Source organism: Dromaius novaehollandiae, chromosome 2 (assembly GCF_036370855.1).
Source record: "Dromaius novaehollandiae isolate bDroNov1 chromosome 2, bDroNov1.hap1, whole genome shotgun sequence".
In the NCBI taxonomy this organism is placed as follows: domain Eukaryota; kingdom Metazoa; phylum Chordata; class Aves; order Casuariiformes; family Dromaiidae; genus Dromaius; species Dromaius novaehollandiae.
The window spans coordinates 53,847,150-53,858,016 of NC_088099.1; the positions used below are offsets into that span (position 1 = coordinate 53,847,150).

Below are 10,867 nucleotides of genomic sequence, written 5' to 3' on the forward strand. Positions count from 1 at the left end.
AAAGGGCCCCCCATCACTGCTAAATGAGCCTCAGGTGGATGAGGGAGTGGATCATAGTAGCTGCCTTCCATAAAGAAGGTGAGCTGAAAGAGGGTTTAGCTAGTTTCTTGCTGGGCTGTATGCAGCAGCAGCATGGACCTTTGTTTTGAGGGGCCCTAATGGGGGAGGAGTAGATTGGTTTTGTAGGGTTTTTTGTTTTTCTCTCCTGTTTATTTGCCATAGTCATTTTGGGAGCCTTGCTCTAGTAGAGTGAGGGGAGCCTGTAGGGTTCTGGTGCCTGCATCAGCTGGGCAGACTGTTCTAGATGGAAACTGAAGAGGGCTCCAGTGTTCCTGAAAGCTTTTTGAAAATCCTCTAGGCGTGAGCTGTGTGCCAGTCTGTAAGAGGTCTTAACTTCAACTTTACTTCTGTAACTTCAAAGTGTTTAACTTCTCCAAATTGTTTAACTGCTGCCTTTTTCCTATGTAAACACTAAATCTTCAGTGTTCTCCTATTTTATTCTTTTTTTATAAGCTCTATGTGACAGCATTGTATCTGTTCCTTGGAATGGACTATATTTGCTGTATGAATTAACTGAAGAAATGCATAGATGGGTGAGAGGGTTCTGTCTTGTGAACTTTTTATATGGTTCTTAATGTGAACATAAACATAGGGGTCTTGCTTTTCTTGTTGCCTGTCACTGGGTTTAAGCATGGGAATTATGGTGTTGCTGTATTGTGTTATGTTTAATGTTTTTTATTATATTAGCTATTTCTGTTTTAAAGTATCTTCTGATGTAAGAATGATGAATCAGTAGAGCTCTTATTGTGAGTGTAAATACAACATATGTGCTGACATCTACAAATACTTTTTTTATGAAGAACCAAACCTCAGAGCAGTGGAATGCTTTACACAACCAATCTAGTTTCTTAAAGACCTTTTGATCAAGATTCATTGGTTCAAATGTTAGCTTTTAATTGGCTGGCATACTACTTATATGGCTGTGTGCCTGTAAGGCTATGTTGAAGTTCAGTCTTATGACTGTTTTGTGGCTTTAAAATGGGGGTCTGGAGAAGCCTGAAGAAGGTTGGATTGAAGTACTGAGAGTTGAACATAAAAGCTTGCTTGGTAAAGGAGAATTAAAAAAATCTTTGACTTAATAGTAGTATTGGTTTTGTATGTTTTATTTAGAGGGTAGTCTTTTTTTTTTTCTGTGAAATGTTTGGTTTCATTGGGCTAGAGGTGAGGTTAGGGGGAGAAATACCTGTTGAATTCTGACAGGGTATGAAATTGTCAAGTCACACAGAATATGTTGAAGTGGTTAATCCTTATGACTTATCTTTTTCAGTGTTTAAAAAAAAAAAATGAACACCGCCTCAGCTTCAGAAAGTGGATCATATTCCACAAACCACCCAAGACCCTTTTTTTATGCCCAGCCAACAGCACAACAGCCTTTTCCAAATCCATGGTACCTCAGTCATGCATATAATCCATACTGTGTACCAGCACCAGGTAAGGTAAATGAAAGCCATCTGCAGTAGTTATGCTTAGTAAATTAGTACTTGTGTGTTTAGAAGTTTCTTGAGAGTTTAGAGTGGAATTAATATAATCTCTTAGTCTTCAAAGATCCAATTTTTGAAGTGTTAGTTAACTGTGTAGCATTATTGGAAGGTATCTGTTTCTGCAGAATGGAAGCTAAACAAAATACTAAGTAACTTTATAGGGCTCTAGAATATGCCTAAGAATGAATATGTGTGTGTAAATGAGCTTTATAAATGTACACACATGCTATATGTGTATGTGTAAATATAAATCATGCAAACAGTATTGGTAAATATATAATGTAAATAGTATACATAAGCTAATTGCTACCTGTAACTGGAGCTGTCTGTTTAAAGAAAATACTATGGCTTAGTGGGTAAAATTGCAGAAAATACGGAAAGCTGATCAGTGCATAGTCCAGGGACAAAATCAAACTGATTACAAAGTGCAGCTGCCTAGATAAGCTGCTCCATAAGAAGGAGCCCTGTCTGGGGTTTCTGTACAAGACTTGCTTTCAAGTGTTGATGGTTGAAGTGTATTACTTAAAGGGTCAGATCTTCTAGAGGTGCTTAGGTATGCAAGCAGTTATTAATCAGAACAATTTATTTTGGAAAGAAGATACATTTGTCTTTCTTTTTAACCCTATTGTCTAGGCTTCCGAAGTGGAAATCCATATTTTCCATTTTATTCTGTTGCACTCCATGAGTACCCTGGATTTTTTGTTCCACAGCATCCAATGCACGCAAGAATTAACAGAAGGCCTTATTTTAATGCTCCCCCACCTTCCCCTATGTTTTATCATGCAACACGATTTAGACACTATAGTACCCCTGGGAAAAAGACAGAGACAAAGGAAACACAGACTGATCCTAGACAGCCTGAAAACAAGCCAAAAAAGCATCAAGATACCCATATAGAAACGAAAGGTTGTGATGCAGGAAATATGGCCTGTGTTTCTTCTGGTATAGGTACAGAGACTGAAAGTACTTCAGAGAAACAGGATTCATCTGGATCTTCCATTGTGGTAGATAGAGAGTTTCATAATCAGAACCCTTCCAGCTCTACGCAGTATAGAAACCTTCCTTCTGGAAGCTATGCCTTTGAGAAGGAAGAAGTGAGAATAGAATATGGAAATGGCTCTCCAGCAATTCAGTTATGGAAGTCCTTTAAAGAAACTATTCCTTTGTATGATGTGGCAAGTGGTAAACCAGTCCCGGAGAATATAGTGCAGCGTGACTTATTTTCTGTTAGTTCATGTGAAGGAATGATATATGGCCCTCATGAAGGGGAGAAATTGGTGCCAGGAACTTATATAGAGGAGAGAAAAGCTGTTCTGCCCTCAAAACAGAGTGTTGATGCTATGCAAGAAAAAGAGGTCCAAAATAATGAGGTGAAGCTGGATGCAGAAAAGCAGGTGACTACAAGTCAAAGGGCAAAATCCCCCCCAGGTGAAGCCATGGCAGTGCAAATAACAGAGTTGGCCAGATCTGTTAGCATTGATCAACCAGTGACAAGACAGGATGTGCTAGTAGCCAAGAAGTCTTCTAGCTCTAAAAGAACTACAGGCTCAAAAACTTCTGAAGAAGAGTCCAGCCTTATTCAACAAGCAGGACTACTTCCATCTAGTATGGAGGTAATGAGTGACTTGAGTTTACAGCAGAAAAAGCTGAATCTAAGCCACAGTGCAACCAATGAAACTGATAAAAGTATTTGGTGTGATGAGTCAGTTGAGAAGTATGTTCCTTCTAACAGCTGGGTGGCTTGTTTGGACAATATGGACACAAACTACAACTACGATGTGTGTTTGCCACAACGGAAACGTCAAAGTGTCCTCAGTCTGTCTTCTGAGGAAATGTCCTCTAGAGAGGAAGGTTCATCACTTGATAATGCCCCGGTGTCTTATTTTGTCCCTGACTATGTGCTTCAGAAAAGCACGTATACTTTCCAGAAAAGTACAGAGGGCTTGGAGAAAGAGAAAATTAAAAGTGGTGGGTCCCTTAACGAAGATGAAGTGGTAGGAAAGGAGCAGATCAACAGTTTTGATTGCCCAGATGTCAAAAAACCTTCAACCATGAAGATTAAAGAGGCTTCTGGTAAAGGTAGAAAGCTGGGAGCACTTCCTAGGTCTTCTAGCTGGAAAAAAATCTATTCTCTCAAGAAAAAAGCTGCTAAGAGTTTGTCAGAAGCTGAGGACTCAGAAGAATACTCTGTGAGAGGAGAAGAGGAGGATGAAGATGGAGAGGATGAAGAAGATGAGGAAGAGGATGATGATGATGTGGATGAAATTGAATATTTCTTTCAAGAAACTACTCCATATGGAATCTTGATGCCTAATAAAGGAAGCTTCTACCGACAAGTTGGCCAGAAGGTGCTGTGGAAACCACCTAAAAATGTGATACCAGCTCAACTAATTAGCTGGCCTGCTCAAGAGAAAATAAAAACTAGGAGTGGGCTTGGTGAAAACATTGGTCTAGTTTACAAGCCAAAGGGGAAGGAACAGGATGAAGTTGTATACAGTGACTATGGGTATTATGGAAGAAAGAGGCCTACAGCAAAAACAGAGGGAGTTGAACATAAAAGAACACTGCAGAAGTTTTTGGGAGGTAAGCTAATCACTGAGGAAAAGGTGCTGGCTAATAGTTAGAAAACACAAGGAACTCCTAACTGTAACTCCAAATTGCAGTGATCAAAGAATGTAGCTTCACATTTGGCTTAGAGCAAGAAGTACTTAAGAACTTCTTTTGAGGCAGAAGGGGTTTGCTGCAGGTTGCTTGTTGTATGAAGGTTATGCATTTTTGCAACCAGCAGAGAATTAAAGCACAGATTTTAATATCAAGCTAATGTCAACTGATACAAAAATTGATAAGCTTAAAGTTGCTTGAACTACACTTGTTTACTGTTGTTTAATATCTTGGACACTGATCACTTACATCTATACAAACATTCTGAGTGTCCTCTCCCACATCTGTGTTAGGTGGGTTAAATAGGGCTCATTTCCCTGTAACCTGATGGCCGCACCTTGTATAGCTTATGTTCTCTATGGCCAGAGTGTCAAACCATTATTTTTTATCTTGGTTACTGCTGCTCCACTGTTAGCAAAAAGTTTTGCTATACTTTCATAAAAAATCAGTGTGAAATTGTATTAAATCTGGTCTGGAAAAGAACATTCCATTTAATAAAAGGTGGGTATTATTTGAAGTTGGGTCTATCTAAAGTGAGAATAAACAGAAGTATAGTCAAGGTTCAAAACTGGTTATTAGGGCACTTGTGGCTGTGCTTCTCATACTGTCTTGTATTGTGAAAGCCATCTAAAACAGGCTGATCTAATTCAAATAACATGGTTAGTGTTAAACTTACTTGCTTTAAATCTCAAGACTTTGTACAAAGCTGCTGGTAATCTTTGTGAAGTGGGGACTCTAGAAAGTTAGGTTCTTGGTTTTTAACAGACTTAAATTAGATTCAGTGATTGCCTTTGTATTTAGCCTTGTATTGTGGATCAAATAGTATATTAACATTAGCAAAACTAGCTACTGACCTGAAATCAACTCTTCTTAATTAGGAAGGCTGTTAAGGGAAAACATGGTGATACCAGCTGAAGAGTTCTGGATTAGAAGTGGTGCTAAACCCAAACTTACCAGCAGAATACATAGTAGTCTCTCGCCTCCAGCCAAGAGCAAAGAACAAGGTACAACTTCTTTCCTTGGTGTGTTTTTGTTCTTGCATTTTTTGAATAATCAAAAAATATTCAAAAAGCAAAATACCACAGCTTGCAATGTAATAATATTTGAAGGCAATAAAACTAATTCTTATTGCACTGGTATTGATGAAATTGCCTGTCAGTCCAGTACTTCTCAGGATGTTTCACATCCTCCTTGAACTCAAACATGCGAATAAAGATGTACTGCAGCTGTTTGCCTTTAAAGATACTATGGGAAAATCTTGATACGGCCAAGACTTTAATTGTGCAAAGCTTCTATTGCATAAACTGTAGTATTAATTCGTTACCCAGCTAATGCTTTTTTTAAGGGTGTGCACAGCAGTACTGCCAAACCCTGATGAGTACAACATACAGCAACTCATCTGTGATAGCTACATAGGCTAATGTTAAGAGAAACTAACATGGACCAACAGTTGCCCTGCTACTTCTAAAGGAAGTCTGAGCACAAATATTTCTGTTCTGAGATCAGTATTGTTTTGATGTCTTGAACTGACAAATCCAAGTTTGTGTGTTTTAATGTATGTGGGCATGCTAATTGATGTCTAATCACTCTAAAGATTCCTAAGTTTATGGCTTGGTGCCTGCCAGATTATCTTCAGATTATTCATTACCTGATATGGTTAAGGGAAAGAAGTCAAAATTATTCTGTGAAAGCAAAAGGTTATATAGTTTCTTTCTTCCCAAAGTAGAATGTTTTTCTTTGTAATTAAGATCTACTTGAAGTTCAGATCTTTCTAGATGCTCAAGGCATTTCTCAGCTTGAGTGCTGTTAGAGCAACTCTAGCATTTGCCCTATTCTGAATATTGCTATTGTCTCTGGTCACATGCTTTCAAGTATTACATGACCAGTCTATCAATTAACTGAGTATGAAGTTATCTTCAGAATAGATTAACTTATTTATCTTCCTTGTTGGCTTTAGTTCATTGATATTGTACATCAGGTTCCCTGCATCAACTGCCTAGCAGAACATTCTTCAGTGTTGATTTCTCTGCATTGCTTTCCTGCTTGAGGAAGTAAGGGTTTGGGGTTTGTCTCCTGCATGGGAGGGTTCATGTCCTTCTGTATTATAACTTGATACAGACTTCATCAAAATGCTTTTAAGCTGGTCTGCCCTGTCAAAGTTGTAAACTCTTTATTTCAGCAGAATTTTCAGTAGTTCCTTACAGCAATTCATAAAAATAAAATACTTGTAAAATAATCTTTATTTTTAACTTTGAACATGGCCCCTGCATTCTCTTAAGTCACAGATGGTAGAGCAGACTGAGGGTGCTTGGGCTGTGCATTATTTCTTCCTTTCTCCTTCCCCAGCCTAGTCAGAGTAAGCTATCACATTCAGTATTAGATAAGTGGGAACCAGTTTCTTCCGAATGGTGTGTCCATGCCAATGAATCTTTCTTCCTGAGATTCAGAAGCACTAAATATTATCTTTATAAAACCTGGCTTATCTTAGGACTGTGGTTTCTTCAAAGTTAACTTAAATTTAAGTGCCCTGCAAGTAATGGGGTCCTGGCTAAACAAAATATGTTGTTTTAGCAATGATATAACATGCTAAATTTGACTTCTAGAACTGGACACTTGCAGTGCATGACTTAAAATATGACTTGCCACTTCAGATCTATTAAGACAATAGGTGAATTGGGTCACTTGAATGGTGAACTAGAGCAGAATTGGTCAGCCCTCACTGGGTTCTACTTCTGCCACATTAATATCTATAGAAGTTATCCCAAAACATGATGCAGCCAGTGTCATGATTACATAGTCATTAAATATTGCAGACATAAAATTCTTGCTTGGCAGATAGTGTCAGTTTTAGCTGCTGCTAAAATGGGTACAAAGCAGTATACAGGGAAGGGAAAAACCCTATTTCTTGAGAGCAATAGGGGAAAATCAAGCTTAAATTTGCTTTATTGATTTATAGAAATAACACCAGCTATATCTGGCTATTTAGGTTGCCTGCCTTTGGTTAAGCCAAAGAAGAAAAGAATAGGCAAGCCCCCTTCCAAACGCAGAGACACAAGATGCGAGGTGGAAGAAGTGGAAGTGTGGGAGATGCCTAAAAGTAATGTATGCAAAGGTGGGTATATTGCTACAAAAACAACTCAAACATTCTGTTATCATCCCAAGGAATAATGTTGCTCAGCTTGTGATTTGTGAGGGTATTGGATCATCTGTGAAATGACAGCATATGCAAACAGGATAAGGAAAGGAAATAAGTTAAACTTTGAACACTCACTCACTTTGCTATGAATATTGTAGCATTGAATAGGTTACATTCTTTATAAAAAAAAAAAAAAAAAAAAAAAACCTCACACACAAAACCCACTGTTTTGGTCTAGTTGCTTTCCAGATTGTTTTACTACTTAAATGTTGGGTCCTGGGTCACTTCTTGCAATGTATGCCTTTTCCTAAACTATAGGACTGTCTTGGCCAAAATATTGCAATACGATGCATCACAAATGCATATAGATAGTTCTAAAAAACTTAAACTTTTATAGAGTAGGACCTTGTTGCTACTTTAGAGGAAGGTGAGGAACATTGGAGGGGCAAATCACATTGACTAAGTAGGTTCAATAATAAATAAGCTTTTAGTACTTCTGTGGGAGATTATAAAATGGCTAAAAAATCAAAAAGGATCAGTAAGCATAAGAAGTTACTTAAAGATCAATTTGGCATACTAAAGCCAACTAGAATATCCAATGAGGAAATAACACAAGGAAAAGAGGCTCCTTTTCTCTCAGTGAACACAACATTAACCAGAGGAGTCCTACAGACTAGAGTCTGAAACAACTTAAAATGATTGAAGTGTCCTATTAGTCTAAATTGTTGTCAGTCTTCAAGTCTGATTATTTAAATGTCAGTGTTATACCTTTTAATTGCTCATCTCCTTTAGTAAAAGTAGCTGGGATAGTTTGTAATTATGCAATTATCTGCTATATTTTCCCCAGAACTAGTCAGTGTCTTGGATGCCTCCATAAACTTCAGTGTAGTTACAGAGCACACTGAAAATATGCTTGTTCAATGCAGAACTCCTGTTGCTCTGTTATACTGGTTCAGCATCCTCCCTTCAGAGTTCATCCTTTCTGGGAAGTTTAGTACATAGTTCTAATCTCAACCACCAGTGTCCTCTCCTGCAATAAGAAAAGCCAGTTACTGATATCTAATCTTCCTTTGGAAGCAAACCAACACAAGGGAAGCAGAGTGCATAACTTGATCTTGATTGATTTATTTATTTTCTTTAAGGGCGTGGAACAAGAAGATCGCTCTATAAGAGAAGATAACTGCAAATATGGGGTAGGAGGGGAAATGCAATTGTATCTGAAGTTTCTGTAAATCCATAAATTAATTCTTTTGTATAGTTTGTAAGTTGCTGTGCACTCCTAAAAGGTAAGAAGTGACACTGTAAAGACTGAGGACACTATTAAAAAATGGAATTAAGTACTTAACACTAAGCCACCTTTTGTGAATAGCACCCCCACTATTTAAATAAATGTAATAGAATTGCACTCTGAGATTTGTATTCCATCTATACATGGGAGCAAGAAAGTTTCTGATAGGGATGTATGTGTAGCAATGCTGCTATTGCATACCAGCTTGCTGCTGCTGTTAAGCTCTACAGGACTATGATGCCTGTCAGTTCATCTCATCTCATAGTCAGCTTGCCTGTATGGTGGAGTCATGAGGACAAGATTCTCTTCCATCAATGAGATTTTTTTGTAAAGTTCTTTCTGTAGAAGTATAATGGAAAATACTCAAAGCTGTGTCAAGTTCTGACTTACAATATCAAGGCAGTTCCTCAGCTCTTAAGTTATTTTTAAATGCATGATTGAGGACTATAAAAAGTAGCATTGAATAGATGTTGTGCTTCCCCTCCCCTTTTCTGTGAAAAAAGAATAGCTAAATCATGGAGACCTATAACTGGAGAGGTGGACTTGGGAGGTGAAACAAGTTTCTAAATAGTGGCATTACCCCATTCTCTGACTCGTTACTGACAACTCCTATCACTGTCCTTGATACTGTCCTTGGCAGATCTCTATATACATTTTTTATAGTATTAACAAGATAAACATACATTCATCTATACATGTTTCTAGTATTAACAAGATAAAACTATGTCTCTTGCTGAGCTATATTATGAATAACTGGGGCAGGCATACCTAATGAGGTGGATAGCTTGTGACTTTTGACTTTTTAGTCTATGGAAAGTGGTATTGCCATGTGAGAACAATGAATAAAGTGGTAGTGTGAGTGAGGAAGACAGTAAAATTGTAGGAAACCAGTTTAACACAGGGTTTGGGGGGACTGGGGACAGGACTTACCTTCTGCTTCCTCAGTCTCCTGTCTCCATATACTTATTCTGTCCGTGCCCTAGAATAACCCATGGGGATAAAAGCTGCATTCAAACTCTGCACACCTATTACCAATCTGATCTGTAACTGAGCTTACACTTTATTTTCTGTCAGTGAGGAATAGTGAGGTTTCAATCCCCCACCCAAATGATCCTTGCTGTTGCTATTTCTTAATAGCACTTGTAGGAATTTACTTGCTAAAGAGCTAGAGTAATTATAGCCTTTCCCCCAAGCTATTAGGGGAAAGGATCCACATTAATATTGCAATACCAAGTTTTTATTTTCCCTTCCACCCTGAATACCACAAGGAAACACAGAACACAAATCCTTATTTGCCTTTTTTGCTGCATAAAGCTTCTATTAAGGATACCCCTTGCATCAGAACCTCAAAGGAGGGGGGGGGGAGAAAAGGTGGGGGAGAGGATTCTTTCAGGCAAAGGGCTTTTTCATACCATCCTTGCCCTGAATAATACAGGACTAAGTAGTCATTTTGTAGAGGGGAGACAGTTCTCCCAGACTCTATTCTGATGGGCAGAATGAGTGCTGGAATCCACTCAACTTGGTGGCTAAGTGACAACCTAGAAGGAAGCCTCAGCTGTAGCTGAAACCTTTAAGTAAGAATTGACTTTTTTTCCCTGAACTTGAGTGCAGCCTTAGTATTGAATGTTAAGCCACTTCTGCTGACAGACTTAACTGGTTACCTTCTGATCCTTGTCTGGTAAGGGGAATAGCCAGGCAGGTAGAAGGCACTTCTTGGGAGTGGCTAGTATCTCACAGATACTCCTCCCAAAATCATGCTATTCCATCCTTTCACAGGTCTTGTACTGGTCTGTGCTTTCTACCAGATGTAAGAACTAATTTATGGCCTGGTGATACAAGCTCACAAGAACATGTGAGGGAATAGTAGGACTGTGTAAATAGCTTTCTGTCTGAACACAAATGCTACTGTAAATGAATCCCTTAACTTCATACTGTACCCATGCTATGACCCATCTCTATGCTTAAAGCTGTATGCATGAATGTTGAAGTGCTCCAGAAATACTTTTCTGGATAGCTGTTATATATGGTGTACTCTGGAGTACACTAGTACTAGCTAGTCCTCTGCCCTTAAAACTAAGTCTTCTACTTGTTTTTCTTCAGTAAGCAGCATTGCTGACCTGCAGACTGCATCTTAAGTCAGCTGGCTTAGAACCATGTTTAAGGTTCCAGTGGATAAAATGGCTGTGGTTGAGAGAGGCTGTGAGCTACAAACTGTATTTTAAAAGGTTGTGAATCACAGCC

At 38.5% G+C, this 10,867-nt stretch overlaps 1 protein-coding gene across 1 annotated transcript; it reads left to right on the plus strand.

Annotated features, from left to right (window-relative positions):
- The first annotated feature begins 1,333 nt into the window (after positions 1-1,333).
- LOC112983565 (uncharacterized) lies at positions 1,334-8,743 on the plus strand. The gene is made up of 5 exons (XM_026100758.2): positions 1,334-1,491; positions 2,175-4,124; positions 5,081-5,206; positions 7,189-7,314; positions 8,481-8,743. The coding sequence occupies exons 1-5, from the start codon at positions 1,344-1,346 to the stop codon at positions 8,516-8,518; spliced, it is 2,388 nt and encodes a 795-aa protein (XP_025956543.2). The 5' UTR covers positions 1,334-1,343; the 3' UTR covers positions 8,519-8,743.
- The last annotated feature ends 2,124 nt before the right edge of the window (positions 8,744-10,867 follow it).

Coding starts and splice junctions, on each gene's coding strand:
- LOC112983565 (XM_026100758.2), top strand. CDS start 1,344: ATGAACACCGCCTCAGCTTCAGAAAGTGGATCATATTCCACAAACCAC. Junction 1,492..2,174: donor ATACTGTGTACCAGCACCAG/GTAAGGTAAATG, acceptor CCTATTGTCTAG/GCTTCCGAAGTGGAAATCCA. Junction 4,125..5,080: donor ACTGCAGAAGTTTTTGGGAG/GTAAGCTAATCA, acceptor CTTCTTAATTAG/GAAGGCTGTTAAGGGAAAAC.